The 12,774-nt window shown below is 45.6% G+C and overlaps 1 protein-coding gene across 1 annotated transcript in view; it reads left to right on the top strand.

Annotated features, from left to right (window-relative positions):
• Positions 1 to 5,063: 5,063 nt before the first annotated feature.
• Positions 5,064 to 12,774, top strand: part of VOPP1 (VOPP1 WW domain binding protein) — a 443,837-nt gene continuing 436,126 nt past the window's right edge. Inside the window, exon 1 of the mRNA XM_078688345.1 lies at positions 5,064 to 5,579. Within this exon, the coding sequence (XP_078544471.1) occupies positions 5,529 to 5,579 (51 nt within the window). The 5' untranslated portion in view covers positions 5,064 to 5,528. The remainder of the gene's footprint in view (positions 5,580 to 12,774) is intronic.

Genomic DNA, 12,774 nt, shown 5'->3' on the forward strand with positions numbered 1-12,774 from the left:
AGGGCATTGATAGGTGTTATTATTACGTACTGTTATTTGTTTCTTGTTCGTTATGTTAAATAAAAGTTCAAGTTCATCAGTGGCCTACGGATTTCGTTTTCCCATTCCTTTCTTTCCAGGTTGTTCCATGCTAAAGCTTCTGTTAACAGAAGTTTAAGTAACACGGTAACACAGGCAGAGGGATGACGCAGATTCATGCATCACGTACACACAAACTCAGACGGGGAGACAGTACAAATATTATATAAAAAGACCCAAGACAAACATAAAACAGTTATTGGCCATAATTACCTTATTTCTATATGCTGCGCATACTTTTTGTTAGAGCAATGGGGCAGGCTTTAGTTATATGCCTATAAGGATGCGGAAGAAAGGAGGTAGTAGGTTTTCAGACATTGGCAATATCCCTAGTCCTCTCGGCGAAGGATACTTGTGTAACCCTTACCTCGAAATACCCTAAACTTTTCCCTACTTGGCTAAACGTAAGGATGCTTGATCATGTGTGTGCATTATTCTTTCGGGTTTCTTCGGGGTTTGTCGTCTGTCAATTTAGAGCTAGACTGGGTTTGCCCGTCTTATCGTTGTTTGATCTATGAGGACTCGAACATGTCGCTGAAATCGGCCTGGCGAAATCTGTGCCATCGGGCATAATCGAACGTGGTGGTTCTATCTGGCCTGTCCATGTCAGTCTGATTCATCTTTGTCTCGCGCCTTTTCCCTTTCTGTCGGCCTGTTATTCCTGTCGGTCCTCTGCTCCTACTCACGTTCAGTAGAGTCGGGCATTGGGCTTTCCAGTGCCCGGCATATCTACAAAAAGCACATTGGTTTTGCCCTAAGTCTGGCCGTCCTGTGCGTAGTGTCGGGGGATTACTTTCGGGACGTTGTGTCCTGGGGTCGTCCTGTCGATATGTTCCTTTACCTGCTCTGTCCTCGTCTCTTTTCTTTCGTTGCATTGCTTCTTTGCGCCACATACCGAGGCAGTCGAGCATAATAGGCGTTGTCTTATTATCACGAAGGGCCATTTCTAACGTTTCTATTTTATCAAGATCGAAGGATCCTATCAGTGGCCACTGTTTCTCTTGATTTTCTTTGGTATACCTGTGCCACAGTTTACTATAGGCTATGGTAACTAATCCATAGTTTATGAACATGTCTTTATTAGGGGTGCCTTCCAGCGGAGCTAGATGATCCACCTCTAATAAACGGTCCGGGCTGAACCAGCTATCGACCAGTGGGGAGAAGACAGACATGACAGCTCACAACGAGGGACAAAAAGTCAGCACTGCCTATCTTATCACTGTGTGCAAAGACTAGACAGAATATTTCTATTCTACGTTGTTTGCAGGCAGTGAATACCTCATGAACCAATATCAAAACAATAAATAAACGACCAGTGGGGAGAATAAGTAGATCCGCAAAGGTCTGCGTCCTCTACCCTTTCACTATCTGCAAAGGGGAACCTGTTCTTTCCTGTTTGTAGACAGAGAATCTCCAGAAAACAATCCGTGAACAGTAGTTCGAGGTCAAAAAACCGTTAATCAGTGTGGGAGGGGGAAATCTCCCGAAAATAATTCGTGAACAAATGAACAATCAGTGGGGGAGAAAGATAGGCACGCTGGCTGCATTACTTATCCTTCACTGTTTGCAAAGAGAAAGAGCCTACTGTTTCTTCGTGTGCAGACAGTGAATCTCCAAATAGGTCAACAAAGAGTAATACTAGTATTTTCTGAACAATTAAACAATTATTTCGTGTTTCGTCGTGTCTACACGACCTTACCCGGACCGTATGGACAGTTTCTTGTCTTCCGAATCCAGCGCCCGATCGTCCTCTTTTCTTTGTATTCCTCGCAGCACTCCTGATGGTTCCCAGTCAGGACCGTAGATCACTCGGGAGAGGTCTGTTCGGAACCAGTGAAGTTCGGATGATCGGCTGCCAGACGAGGGTCTATTGGGCAAGAGCTCTCCCGATCGTTGCAGTCATTCACTCTGTCGTCAGGACCTCTCCCACTGGATCCACGAGTCGCTGATGGGCCCCACGCTTGGGACGCCAATTGTTAAATCTAAGGTCAAGGGACAATCGATATTTGCCCGGCGGTATCGCCTCTTTAACCCACGAATTATTAATCAATGAAGAGGCAGGCGCTGGAGACGGGAAGGCAGGAAACAAGGTTTATTCTCTCCGGAGGAGAACACATCAGTTCAGACAGCAGGTATCGTCATGAGGTGCTCTACCCGCATCTCTGAGGCCTGGCCTCTTATACACAGGTTTATTGCTTTATTACATACAACACATTCTTGGCAAGGCTTTGATATACGGAAAGACATTCTCGGAACCCCCGCTCCCAGCCCGTTCCCACACACATATACAGCAGAAGTCCCCACCCCGGTCACAACAGGTGATGATTATCGCGCAGCTGGACATTCCGCCGATTCACGGAATGTGGGGGGTTTGATCGGATCTCATAGGGTGGGGGCTTTGATCAACTCGAGGGTCCTTTAATGAGGGAAGCTTCCTACTGTACGGGGGGGCAATAAACAGTATCCGCAGAGCTTAGGTGGTGGCCTGGGAACGAGGAAGACAAACGGGCACACAGAAAAAGGGGTTTGCATCAAAGGGCCTGGGACCATGAAAGGAGGGAAGGGAGGTGTCGCGCCGGGGACAGGATGGGGTTCTGAGGCAGAGCTGCGCTGAAGAGGGGTTTATGACTCAAGGCATGTGCGAGCGGGGGTTGTCAGAGTGTGGGCTTTGTGAGGGAGGAGGGCTATGCTGGGGGCCAGTGGCATGCAAAAGGGTTTGTTCTGATCGAGGCACCTAAAATGGCGGGTGCGCACGACAAAAAGTGTGGCATCAGGGGAAAAAGGCAAGATGGCGCAGATAATGTTTACCAGACCGTACTAATTTTCCACACAGGGTGCATCCCACTGCCAACTTGCTGTAAAGACAAATGTGCAAGAATGAGTGCATGCTTGAGTGCATGAATGGATGGATGGACTAGTGAGTATATAGATGACTGGTGCATGGCCAGAATACCCAGAAGGTTACCTTTGTGTTGCAGATTACCTAATTTACATTGTATTTCCTTGGCCATTCCTCTGACACTCCCCTCGGAATGACGATGTAAGATTTTACATGTGTATGATATACACTTGTTAGATGCATGTAGAATACACCTGCATAGATTGTACAGTGCCCCATGCATTGTGAACCCCTGCAAACAATGTGGCTATTTTTTTTTAGTAATCCTCATTTTCATTTGCGGAAAGTTGTGTAGCAATCTCACGGTGCAGATAAAATTGCTCAGCGAATTAAACAGGTGCTGCTCCTATGTGTGCGTGACCTGGAGGTTATATGAGGCAACCCTGGTAAGAGCAACTCAATTGTCGATCATCACCAAGTGAAGAAAGGGGTACAAGTACAGGGTATTTATTGCACATATTATTCACAGGATATTAGAAAGAGCAAACGTGCAGCGAATAGTGCAGTATGACAAACAAGTTATATAGTTTAAAAAGGTTGGGGTGTTTATATAGCTTTTAAAATTATGTTAGCCACAGTTGCAGCCAATGACAGACTAGTATAAAACAACAAAATATAAGAGCCACGTTTCATTTATTAAGGAGGCAGAGAGCTCGCCTACACCGTACCCTACGGGCAGGGTCGCATTGGTAACGCGGACACTGGGGCAATGTCTGTGGGGCCAGTATCCGAATTCCAGCTGTGGCTGTTTTTTTTTGCATTTCTGCGTTGTTACATGCCGCCAGCGTCCCAGTGGGTGCCTGAGTGGCCTTTTTAGGAGGTATAGATGGGTGTCCATTACATCCCTTTTATCAACGGGCAGATGTGTCGCTCCCTTTCTCTTGCTGGGCTGGCCAATTAATGTATGCATACTGAGCGGGGGGGGGGGCAAGGGGCCTGAGCAGAAGTGGCCTCACTTGGTCTCAGGTATGTTTCACCAGTGTAAACATATCCCTGCACTTTTGTTTACCCCCACCCACCTTTTTCATAAAATTTCGCCGAAGCAGTGTTTTGCTGAAAGCCAATATGCAAATGTGGGCCACTTTTTTTTAGCTTGCCCGGGCCGATTTTTAATCCCAAACCAACCCTGCCTCAGGGCACTTCCAGAATGCATCTGAGAGGGCAGATGGGTCAACTCTCTCTTCAAAGCACAAGGGGAGGGGAAGTGGGGGCAGGAATTGTTCAAACCAGTTCTTGTTCTCAGGGGTCCAGAAATTGTAATATTATTGAATCGGGTACCCTCTGGAGCTCATGTAAATCGTGGCTTATTACCCTAGATGTTTATTTGAGGTTAAGAAACGGTACAATCTAAAGTACCTTTTTAACAAGAGCTTGTATGTCGTCGACAGCCGTATCTTAAAAAAGTTCAACGATGACAGACAAATTTCGCCTTGCTTTAGAGGTTTGTATTTTTCCCCACCATTAGGTTACTTCATGGATATCCAGAGATGAGAAAAATAAAGAACATTCACTTTAACATGAGAAAATCTACGTTGCAATTTTTTTAAAAGAATTAATTAAAAAACAGTCCTGCCTTTATTCTTTTTTAAAATGTGGGTATTTAAATAGTGATAATCTAGGTCCATAGAGAGGACAGCGCATGGATGGCAACAATGAGGAATCATGGATTTTCATACATCACTGCTCATGCACTAAGTAACAAACCAAGCATTACATTTATGTGTACTCTCTAGCCATTTATTGAGGAGAGTTGGTAGAAACAAAGAGCCGATGCTGAGCGTAGCAGTGAAATTTGAAAATACCATTAAGCACAGGCTAGCCAGAGTGCTGCAGACGCACGACAGAACAGGCGCACACTCCGAGCACTGAACGAGGCGCTGTTTACAGCACCATGGAGAGGGAGCTGCCTGCGGGGAGGGGCGGCTTTGAATCTCCCATGTCAACAACAGGACTAATCCACGTACAGTGCAGCAGGCAGCCTGGGCGGGGCCGGGGGAGCAGAGGGAGTGGGCGGGGCCTGCGGGGCTCAGCTATCCTCGCCTCCTTGGGAGGGTATGATGATCTCAGGGAGGTGTCATCATCCTATCTTTGGAGAGTACATCCTGGAGGTAGAAGGCGGGGCTTCTCGGCGCACACAGCTTCTTTGTGTTACTGTCAAGCCTCCTTCGCTTTTCATTTCTCCTTCCTCTCCTGCGGTCAGCACAGCAGTGTCAAGGGACTGAGAAAAAAGCACAAATAGAAACAAACGAGCGCTGAAAGACACCGGGAAGCAGCCAGGTGATCTTAGCCACTCGAGACATACTCCAGAAACATTCGAAGCGCTGTATCCCAGAGACGGAAGATTGCAGAGCTTGTTCGGGGTTTCAGTCCAGGCTGCTGGCCCGTGAGCACCGAGAGGAGCGGCTTATGCTGGGCTGCAGAGGCGCTAGTTGAGTCCAGAAGCGACTACGACGTCAAGCTGGGGGTGCTGTGGTCTGTCAAGGGAAGGATGTCCGCGGTTTCACTCTGACGGGCCGCGTGTGTCTTTAAGACGTCTGCTGAGAGGGGAGACATGGACAGTTTACAGCTTGTGGTACTGAGCCTGCTGTCGCTGGTCCTAGAGGTAAGACTGCTTCTCTCGCCAGCCATGTCCACCAGAGGTCTTGCTGCGGTAGATGGGGATGGGGCAGGCACTGGTGGTCGTTTTCATGGTTCAATCTGTTCTATTTGTTTACTTTTGATAGATGGGTAAAATCTTCTGTTGTGCCAAATACCGACGTAAAACTAATTTCATCTTCTAGATGTACAGGGCAGGCAAAGCGGTGCCAACCGTGAGAGTTTAAACGAGCTTTCTCTTTGTGTGTCAGCTGAAAAACAACCATCTGTCAAATCTGGGCTATCATTTATTTATTTATCTATTTATGGCGTTTTGCACAGAGCGAACCTAGCCCACGGGCATCGTAGCGCTTAGCAAGAGAACGGGTCGTAAAACAAGTAAACGATCATTATGTGACATCCAAAGTGGCCAGATAAAAACAAAAGACAGTGCCAATACTGAGACTTCAAAGAAGACAGATGCCTAATATGGAGGTTGAGATCGGGCAGGTCTCACCCTGACCCTGCACAGCTGGGATCCGCAGAGGTGCCACACACAAGTATCCCAAGTCTTCCGGGCCTCATCCGAACCACCTGATTGGCTACAAGTCTCCCCTACACTGATGTATGCCGCACATCTTCTTGACGTGTATACCTCCCTCTTACTGTTTGAAAGGATCCCTTGTGTATGATAGATTACCAAACCGAAGGCAGATGACCCAGGCATGCATGCAATAGCGAGACAACTTAAAAAACAAACCTTTACGAATAGGGTCAGATAGTTCCTTTGCCGAGGGCAGTGGGCTGACTTTGCCATGCTGAATCAAAGCTGTACTGTATTAATGCAGGGTGGTACTTCAAATCATATTTACGAGTGGCAGTTTGCATTGTCAGGAGCAGTGTGTACTGATCAGGTTGAGCTTAAGAGAGTTTAGTTGCAAACTCTGTTTGTTGACAATATTAGTAGTCCGTGTCTATGTAATGCTTAGTTCGTTTTTAAAATGTTTTAATAACTAAATTATACGAAAGGTGATGGATGGAATACTTGAATTAATCTCAGCCACTGATATTTCCTTAGGGTCGAATCCCAGTACATGGTTATTTTGCACACCATGCCACCACAGTTTGGACCTAGCCATATGCAAATTAGTCCTGACCCAGCTCCAGTGAGAACAGTCCAACCTGAGCTGCCAGGCCAGGCCTCAACAGGAACACAGGCAACCAAGGAACGGTTTGCTCCTACTAGAGCTCATCAACCAGGTATAGCCTGGTTCCAGTGGCATAGACTGCACGGGGCCCTTGTCTGGGCATACCTGTTTCACTAAGGGCAATACACCGAAGCATAAAAAAATGATGTATTGTATTGTAGTTGCATTGACACGCTTTTTCGTCGAGTAGCACGCTACTCCAGAACCCATAAAGGATTAGTGGTGAATTAGTATAGTGAAATATGAAAGTAATTTGAGTGGTGGTTATGTTAGTCAGTTATCTGGATTGAGAAGGATAGCGGAGGGAATGAAGAGGGAAAAAGGTTTGCATTTATATAGCGCTTGCTAAAGCTGATGAGGTATTGAAACACATTTTTGGCAAGTAGCACACTACTCCGGAACCCTTAAAGGATTCGTGGTGAATCAGCATAATGAAATATGAAATTAATTTGAGATTTGGACATGTTAGTCTGTTATTTGGATTGAAAAGAATAGTGGAGGAATAGAAGAGGGAAGGACTTATACTTTTTCTCTGGAGGTCACTGCAGTAGGAGGAGGCCTGGAAGGAGTAAAAGTAATGTGGAGGCAGAAGAGTCAGAGGGAAGGGTTTAGAAAGGCTTGTTTTGGGGGATCGGTATAGTAAAAGAGGTATGAGTTGATGCAAGTTGGGTTAGAGTAGGGAAGAGTCTAGAAAGGGTTATTTTGGGATTATAGTAGTGGTATGGGGTTTGAGATAAATGAGAGAGCAGAGGTAGAGGATATATTGATAGAGGTATAGGGTGAGAAATAGGGTAGTGCATTGGAAAGAGTAGCAGAAAGAGGTTTGATATTAGTCAGAATTGAGGTAGAGGATATATTGAGAGAGGTATAGAGTGAGAACTAGGGTAGTGCATTGGATATTCTTAATTAGAAGAAATAATAAATATATGGATCCATAAGTACATGGGAGGTATATAGATGCATAAAGGAAGTAAGTGTATGTAGATTCAAGATGTATTAAATAATGGCACAGCGGCTGAGATGGACTCTGCTTGGGGGGGGGTGGGGTTGCCCAGTTTACAGAAGACCCCCCACCCCCCAAAGCATCTGTAGGCATGCTGAAACCTAAACAAACCAAAATGGGGCAGCAGGCGAATTCCGGCCCAAAGCTTGCAGAATAGGGGCAGCTGGAATCACACACGGAGTGCATTCTGGTGGCGATCAAGGACACCAAAGTGACTCATGAATAAAAGATCAAAACAGTGACTTTAGACCTGGGGCTACTTCGCACTAGTCCTAAGAAACTGGCTGGGAAAGTGTCTGACACAGAGAAAGTACTGGCCCACACCACGCATGTGGTCAAAGACAATATGGCCCAGTTACGTAATCTGATGGAATGCTTGAATTAATCTCAAACATGGGTAATTACTGGGTGTGACATCCCAATCCATCGTTACCAACATCAACCACTATGCATGTATTTTGAACATATATATTTAACTTTTCTCTATTTTACTCACACAAACCCTGGACTTTTAAACTACCGATTGGTTTGCTGTTAAGCTGTTACCTCAGTATGACGCAATGTGTGTTTTTAATTTTGCTTTTATGCAGTATTATGTCCTTTATGCACATATTATATATTTGTGTCTGCTTGTTCTATGAGCCACGACTCTCTAAATCGCTGATATTATTCTATATTTTTCTTTGACATATATAGACCTTATAGACCTCTGCTTCTTATCTTGATTTCATATTACCATGTAAACATTGCTTAGTCTCACTAGAATACGCCCAATCCATTTATGCACCTGGAATGTGCTCCTATAAAAACTGCTGAATAAATAAATAGGAGATGGGCTGCTGGGTTCTGTGGCCCTCTTCTTGTCCGTTTGTGCTTATACTTGAGGTACATCATTTTTGTCCTAGTTGGAAATGTTTTCGCTGGTACTCTGAGATTATAGGAGGTAATGCTTGTGGCATGGCCATCATAATTTGAATATACCCATGTTTGCTTCTTTTGCCTCCGTATAATGTTCAATGCTCTGTGAGAGGGCTGCTAGTAACATAACATCTGGACAGATTTTAAGGCCAAAGTCAATCAATCAATCAGGGGTTTATATAGCGCGCTACTCACTTGTGAGGGTCCCAAGGCGCTGGGAGGGGGGGGGGGGGGCGCTCCGGATCAGTCGAAGAGCCAGATCTTGAGGTCCTTCCTGAACATGTGCAGGGTCGGGGAGCATCTGGTGTTCACATGGAGCTCGTTCCAGGTTTTGGCTGCGATGTAGGAGAAAGCTCTCCCACCGGTTCTGTTTCTGAGGATGTGGGGGACCTCTGCCTGAGCGAGGTTGGCGGAGCAGAGGTTTCTCTTAGGTGCGTGGAAGGATACTCTCTCGTTGAGGTATTTGGGTCCAATGTTGTGGAGGGATTTGTAGGCATGGGTCAGGAGTTTGAAGGTGACCCTCTTCTCAACGGGAAGCCAGTGGAGGCCTTGTAGGTGTTGGGTCATGTGCTCGTGGCGCGGTGTCCTGAGGACGAGTCTGGCTGCATAGAGGGCGTTGCCGTAGTCCAGATTGCTGGTGATGAGTGCATCGGTGACGGTCCTTCTGCAGTTGGGGGGGATCCAGTTGAAGGTCTTACGGAGGATGCAAAGGCAGTTGAAACTGGCAGAGGCAACGGCGTTGATCTGGTAGTTCATGGAGAGAAAGGAGTCAAGGAAGATGCAGAGGTTCAGAGCATGGTCTGTTGGGGTGGGTGGGCTTCCAAGGGCAGAGGGCCACCAGGTGTTGTCTCACGCGGAGGTGCAGGGACCGAGGATGAGGACCTCGGTCTCCTCTGAGTTTAGCTCAGGCAGGTGTCCTTCATCCAGGCTGCCACATTCCTCATACCTTCCTGGAAGCAGAGTCTGGTGTCTTTGGGGTTCTTCGTGAGCGAGAAGATGAGCTGGATGTCGTCGACGTAGGATACGATGCTGAGCCCATGCTGTTTGATGATGGCGGGAAGGGGGGCTATGTAGATGTTGAATAGCGTGAGGCTGAGTGAAGATCCCTGGAGTACTCCGCAGTTGACTTCCGTGGTTGTGGAGAGGAAGGGAGGGAGTCGTATCCTCTGGCTTCTGCCTGAGATGAAGGATTGTATCCCGTCGAAAGCACCTCCTTGTATTCCCACATTGTGTAGTCTAGATGCGAGAGTGCGATGTGAAACAGTGTCGAAGGCTGCGGAGAGGTCTAAAAAGATGAGGGCCGCGGTGTGACAGCTTTGTTGTTAGCAAGTAGTTTAGCGTCCTTGGGGGCATATTTATAAGCCCCTATCGACACCACAACATCACTTTTCAGGACGTTGTGGTGAGATTGGGACTTTGCCTTATTTACAAGGCAGCGTTAAGCCTTGTAAATAAGGCACCCATTCACACTTTCAGGCTATACTTTGCATGAAAGGCGAGGACAATGGCTGTTGCTGTGGGCGTTCCACCAGACGCTGCTCCATATTTTCAAGGGAAAACCTGGTGTTACCCTGACGAAATGAGGAGAAATGTTTAATTGCTCCTCATTTTGGCTGTTTTCACGTGTGCTGCGTTGTGCAGCCCACATGGAAACAGCAAAACTAAAATTATTTTTTTATGTGCAGGAAGGTGTTCCTTACTGCACATATCAATCATTTAAAAAAATGACTTTTTGCAACTTCTATGTGTGCTGCATTTACTGCATTGAGACCTCTGTCCGGCTGGACAAGTCTAACCAATATAGTAGCCATTGTGTCTATATGTATTGTTCTCGTATTTCCTTTTGCATAGGACCACTGTTGTTTTCAAAAAGCATTTACTGCATTGAGCAGCACAAACAGAATTTACAAAACGCCATTTAAAGATTGTGTATGTGCAGGAAGAGACACCTTCCTGCGCATAAAACTTTTCAGACACTCACTTTGCCGCCCCAGTTCAGAACCAGCCACATGCAAATCAGTCTTGACCCTGTTTCTCATGGGAACAGTCCAGCCCGAACTGCCTATTCGGGCAATTTGTGATGGCAAATAAGTATTTTTTCTATGTGCAAACCCAATTTTGTGATTCAGTAACCTATTACTGAATCACAAAATAGGTTTGCGATTCGGTATAGGGAAGGGATGCGTTTACTGCATCCCTTCCTAATAGCGAATCGCAATAGTATGTAACAATGTTTTTCAACCGATATGCGGTCACAAAGCATTCACTTTTTACCACCATTGGTGTTAACCCATACGCAAACAAGAAGGGATCCCCAGGGTACCCATTCCCCTTTTGAATTCATGTGAAAACGTTTTTTAATGGCAGGCTCTTAAAAAATGAAAATGAAATGTTTAGTTGTTCGTTTTGAAACTCATCCCATTTTCCTTTGAGTGAAAAGTGCTGCATTTAAAAAAAACGTTGCTTTATTTGTATTTGTATTTGATTATTTACAGAGTGCACTATGACCAGAATAGTATCCTGGTGCTAGATAGCCGGAAGACTCGTCAGTAAAGACATGGAGAATGAAAGGAAGATATTGAAATCAGAGAGACCAGAGATTTAACCAAGTAGGGAAGAGCCAAGTTTTAAGGGCTCTCCTAAGCGTAAACAGGTTGGTTTGGGATCGTACTAAGACTGGTAGCTTTTTCCATAACTATGCCGCTTTCACCCTGAAGGCATGTCCTCCCTTTCAAACTTTATTGAATCTCTGTTTTTGAACACAATTAAGTGTAGCCGATCGAAGGGACCTACCAGGAGTATATTTTCTTAATCTGGCCTGCAGTGGCTTTGGTCCTTTGTTATGCAATGCTTTTAAGAAAATGCACGGTGATTTAAAAATGATCCTTTGTTTAATGGGTAGACAATGAAGGTCTCTGAGACCACCGGAGGCAGAGGAGTTCTGAGATCTGATAAACGTAAATTTAGCTCTGACTATTTGAGCACATTCCAATTTCTTTAGTAAATAGCAAGGGGCTCCCAAAAGGAGGGCATTTCAGTAGTCTAGTCTACTTAATATAACGCCTCTGGAAGTTAAAGATCTTGTTGGGCAGTTAACATTGGGTACAGTTTCCTGAGACCCTGAATCAAGGCAAAGCAGCTCCCAGCAACTCCATTCAGATGCTTCTCCAAAGAAAGGTCCTCATCTAGCATTAGGTTCCGGACCACAGTTGAGTTGCCAAGCGGGATCTCTGTGGGTAGGGGCCAAAAATTTAAGGTTATGAATATTGAAATTTTAGTAGAAGGGCAGCAGGGGAGCTCTGTTTTACCTCCATTCAGCTTGAGGGACATCGCATTCATCCAACTAAAAATATCTAGTATGGAGGCCAGAAAGTTGCTGATCGAACCAGCCTGATTTTTATTTAGTGATAGAATCAATTGAGTGTTGTCTGCATAGTTAGTAACCTTGATCTTGTAATGCTTGAAAAGGGAAATTCGTGGTTTTATTTAGACATTAAACATCATTTGGCTGAGGGAGAATCCCTGAGGAACACCACTTTGAATTGTTCTGAGTTTAGGGCAAAACGAGGGGATGGATACAGCCTAGCAACGGTCATCAAGGTAAGCCTTTAGCCTCTTTAACACTGTTCCCCGACACCCACTGATGATACTCTAGTTAGTAAAGTGCAGTGGTTTATTTAAAAGCCAGCACAGACATGTAGGTCTGCTGTCCCCAGCAGGCTTCCATGCCTGTGTTTTTAAAGGTTCCCCATGGGTCGCAAATTGCAATCTACCTCATGAATTTTAGGGCAAGATGTACAACCCTTTTTTGCTGTCACAAACAGGAAATCGTCCCGCTTGCAACCGCTAAAAATGTTTGTGGTATGTACAAACACTATTCTGTGAGTCAGTAACCTATCACCAACTCACAAAATAGGGTTTGCAAGTCTCTATTGGGAAGGGGCGTGCCAAGGGTGTGTACGCAATCGCAGTTACCACCTACTTCAAGTAGGTGGTAAGCCAGTCCGAAATAGGAAAGGGTCCCCGGGGAACCATTTCCCCTTTATGTTGGGCAGCGAAAATATTTTGTAAGAGCTGGCAGTGTCCTACGGACC

Source organism: Lissotriton helveticus, chromosome 4_1 (genome assembly GCF_964261635.1).
Source record: "Lissotriton helveticus chromosome 4_1, aLisHel1.1, whole genome shotgun sequence".
Classification (NCBI taxonomy): Eukaryota; Metazoa; Chordata; class Amphibia; order Caudata; family Salamandridae; genus Lissotriton; species Lissotriton helveticus.